At 57.2% G+C, this 3,970-nt stretch overlaps 1 protein-coding gene across 1 annotated transcript in view; it reads right to left on the reverse strand.

The window, feature by feature from the left end:
• CALU (calumenin) overlaps positions 1–3,970 on the reverse strand; it is a 14,740-nt gene that overhangs the window by 1,760 nt on the left and 9,010 nt on the right. The window contains exon 5 of the mRNA XM_009282656.2: positions 28–194. Within this exon, the coding sequence (XP_009280931.2) occupies positions 28–194 (167 nt within the window). The remainder of the gene's footprint in view (positions 1–27; positions 195–3,970) is intronic.

The following is a 3,970-nucleotide window of genomic DNA, read 5'->3' on the forward strand; positions in this document are numbered from 1 at the left end:
CCGCCCCCCCCGCCGCAGCCGACCCACCTGCACGACTATATCTTTCATGTAATCGTACTCTTCGGGGTGCAGAAAGGCGGTGAACTCTTCCTTGGTGGCAGTCAAGTCTCCATCCTTGTCAGCCATCTTGAAGCGCCGCTCATCTCGCACCATCATTTGTTTATAATTAAATCCGTCATCGGGGTCGGGGTCATCTGGGCACGGGAAGAGAAGAGGCAGCCGCCCCGGGTCAGCTCGGGCAGGGCGGAGATGCCCCATGGTCACCACCAAGCCAACCTCGACCCAACCTCAACGTCCTCAACCTCAACGTCCTCAACTGCAACCTCAACCCAACCTCCTCAACCCAACCGCAACCTCAACATCCTCAGCCCGTCCTCAACCCAACCTCAACATCCTCAACCCAACCTCAACCTCAACGTCCTCAACCCAACCTCAACGTCCTCAACCCGCCCTCAACCCAACCTCAACATCCTCAACCTCAACGTCCTCAACCCAACCTCAACGTCCTCAACCCGCCCTCAACCCAACCTCAACATCCTCAACCTCAACGTCCTCAACCCAACCTCAACGTCCTCAACCCGCCCTCAACCCAACCTCAACATCCTCAACCTCAACGTCCTCAACCCAACCTCAATGACACGCCGCGTGGCAGCCCGAATTTTAGATATCGGCGGCCGTCGTGTCCCTCCCGCACCTCCTCTGCCGGGAGGAAGAGGAGGAGGAGCTGCCAGCGGCTGTGGGAGACCAGCATTCCCGAGGAAGATGCCCCCAGGAGACAGGGATCGGGAGTTTTTTTGGCCGGCACGGCCCCGGTGGCTCAGCCCAAGCTATTTCTGGAGGAGAATGTGTAAGGGGATATTGCTCCCCGCTGCCGGGGCGGCTTCAAAGCCGGCGAAACATCACCCAGCGCCCGCCGCGGCGGGAATATCTGGGCACATATGGCCACTAGATATAGCTACGCCAACAGCTATAGATAAGCTTCGGGATACCGAAGTGGGCTTTGTTTGTCAGCCTATAGGAAAATATCGATAGAGGAGGACGTAGCCGAATCCTTGCGGGGCGAAGTTAAGGGAGAGCCAGGCCCGGTCTAAAAAAAAGGCTCCCTCCCCTCCTCTGTTTACAGCCAGGACAAAGGCAGGGGATTAAGCGGCTACGCGCAAGCCCCGGTGCTGGCCAACCGTTAAATATAAGCCCGGCAAGAAGATTTTATTTTAAGTCATCCCCTCCAGGGCACAATTAAGCCCGAAGTTTCCTATTCCGTTCCCGAGCTTTCACCTCGGGAAGCGGCGTACGCCGAAAGCTCAGCGAGAGCGGACAAAAGCCTCGGGAGCAGCGTCGGCTCGCGGGGCGAGCGGAGCCAAGGCGCTATTTCTGGAGGAGAATGTGTAAGGGGATATTGCTCCCCGCTGCCGGGGCGGCTTCAAAGCCGGCGAAACATCACCCAGCGCCCGCCGCGGCGGGAATATCTGGGCACATATGGCCACTAGATATAGCTACGCCAACAGCTATAGATAAGCTTCGGGATACCGAAGTGGGCTTTGTTTGTCAGCCTATAGGAAAATATCGATAGAGGAGGACGTAGCCGAATCCTTGCGGGGCGAAGTTAAGGGAGAGCCAGGCCCGGTCTAAAAAAAAGGCTCCCTCCCCTCCTCTGTTTACAGCCAGGACAAAGGCAGGGGATTAAGCGGCTACGCGCAAGCCCCGGTGCTGGCCAACCGTTAAATATAAGCCCGGCAAGAAGATTTTATTTTAAGTCATCCCCTCCAGGGCACAATTAAGCCCGAAGTTTCCTATTCCGTTCCCGAGCTTTCACCTCGGGAAGCGGCGTACGCCGAAAGCTCAGCGAGAGCGGACAAAAGCCTCGGGAGCAGCGTCGGCTCGGGGGGCGAGGCCAAGTTCAGAGCAGTTTCTGTTAATACAGGCGGATTCTTCCACTCGGCCGAGGGGCTTTCATCGGTTTTAACCAGGCGGCAAGCAGCAGAGCGCCGAGCAAGCCGACCGTTTTAACAAGGGCTAAACCCGCCCCAAACCGCTTTGCGTTTCAGTCCCTGACCTGGGTGGCACGAGGGAAACGTTTTACGGGGCGGATGGAGGGGAGAGAGCTGGGGGGTCGCCCGGGAGCTGCGGGCGGCAAAGCCACGAGCTCGACTTTTTAACCTCCCCGAGCGATGCGAGCGGGAGAAACACGAGCGTTTCTGGTTTCAGAACCCACCCGCGGTGACGGGACCGAAGAACGGGGGGCGGGGGGGGTGTGTGTGAAGCATTTTTATTATTCTATTCTTATTTTTAAGGAGGTTTTAAAGGGAGTTTTACTTTTAAGATGAAGCTCTCGGCTGGAAGCTCTCGGCTGGTTGTTGCTTAATATTCTTCCTTTCCCTGTGGAAAGCAGGATTTAGATCCGCAGAAACAGCCTTCGGCGCCGATGCACGCCGAGCGACTTCATTACAGCCCTGGGTGCAACCCAGTGACTAACACAGTACTGAAGTTTAAAAAAAAAAAAAAAACAAACAAAAAAGGGAACAAAAAAAACCCAAACAGCATTTCATTTCGATGACAAAAAGCGAGCATTTTTTAAATACTCGGTAGAGCAGCACCAGAGGGTGGTGCCTGGGCTCCCACGCGCCGGGAGAGGGATGCTCTTAACTCGATTAAGGGATCGGCCGGCCTCTTGGCCGCGGGTCAAGCTCTCCGGAGGCATTTAGAGCGCCGCTCCGGCCGGAGAGGGGAGGGAGGAGAAAGGAGGGGAGAGACTCGTGCGAGGGACGAGACCATCCCAACAGAAAGGCTCTGGGGGGGCGGGGGGGAAAGCAATCCCTGCTGAAAGGGGAGCAGGGGGAGCCAAGGCGTTCCGGGCGAACGCGGCTGCGAGAGCCGGGCCGTCGGGATCCTCCCGGCGTTCAGCAAGGACAAAAGTACGCGGGGGCAGCGCCGTTAAAACAGGCTTTATCGGTGTCTGCCAAGGGCGCCCGGCGTCGAGCGCCGGTCCCCAGCTCAGGCCGGCGAGATCTTTACGGCGTACCGTCCCCGGCGGGGGCCAGGCGCTCCCCTCTCGCACGCGCTAATGAGGAAACCCGTTTCTCGAGCCTAAGGTGGTTTGGGGTTTGTTTTTTTTTTAAATTCTCATTAAGGTTTTTGGGGTTGTTTGGGTTTTTTTTTAACTATTCTACAGCTGCAGGTCGTAAATCCCACCGCACGGACTCCAAAAAGCGCGGTGACAAAAGCCTTCCTGGGCCCTCTTCTCCCCTTTCGAGGCTGGATTTGAACAGGCAGGTAGGCTAGGCTTTCCGTGGCTCTCGGTAACTACGCCGTTAACGGCAGAGGGAAGCTTAGCAAGGCCTGGCCCAGCCCTGAGGGGGTCTGGGAAGCTTAGCAAGACCTGAAGGGGTCTTGGGGGGCGGGGGGGGCGATTCCCCCAGCCACCGGCACGGCAAACTCCCCTTTTCCTCAAGCTTTAACCCAGTCTTTTAAGAGAAGCCGGGAATCAGCCCGAGGGGAGACGGCTGAGCCAGGGCCGAGAGGCAGCAGCCTCCATACGTTCTGCAGAGCGTTTGACTATCTTTGGAAATATTTAGTAAATTAAGCTTTATTTCATGCTTGCAAGCTGTAGCTCATCACACCACGTATGCCTGCGTTCCAGGAGGCGGGAACGGCTGGCAGAGGAACTGGTATTTTTCCAAGGTCTTAACCCCAGAAGAGCCGCCTCTTGCCTCGCTCCTCGGGGCGCTTTAAGTCCTTACGGGGCTGCTGCCCCGTCTCACGTGCCGAAAATCTACAGGCTCGGGGGTGTGTGTGTGGGGGGGTGTGTGTGGTCTAAAGCTACCGCCAGGACAAGGGGAGAGCCCCGAGATGTGCGCCCGGGACTTTGGGAAGCGATTAAGGGACCCTTTTGCTAACGACCTTCGCAGATTTAGGAAGGGCGCAGACCCCCAGAAAAACCGCGGCTTCTACAGCCACGGGTCAGTCAGGGTCT

This window comes from Aptenodytes forsteri, unplaced genomic scaffold, assembly GCF_000699145.1.
Source record: "Aptenodytes forsteri isolate BGI_AS27 unplaced genomic scaffold, ASM69914v1 Scaffold310, whole genome shotgun sequence".
Lineage (NCBI taxonomy): Eukaryota > Metazoa > Chordata > Aves > Sphenisciformes > Spheniscidae > Aptenodytes > Aptenodytes forsteri.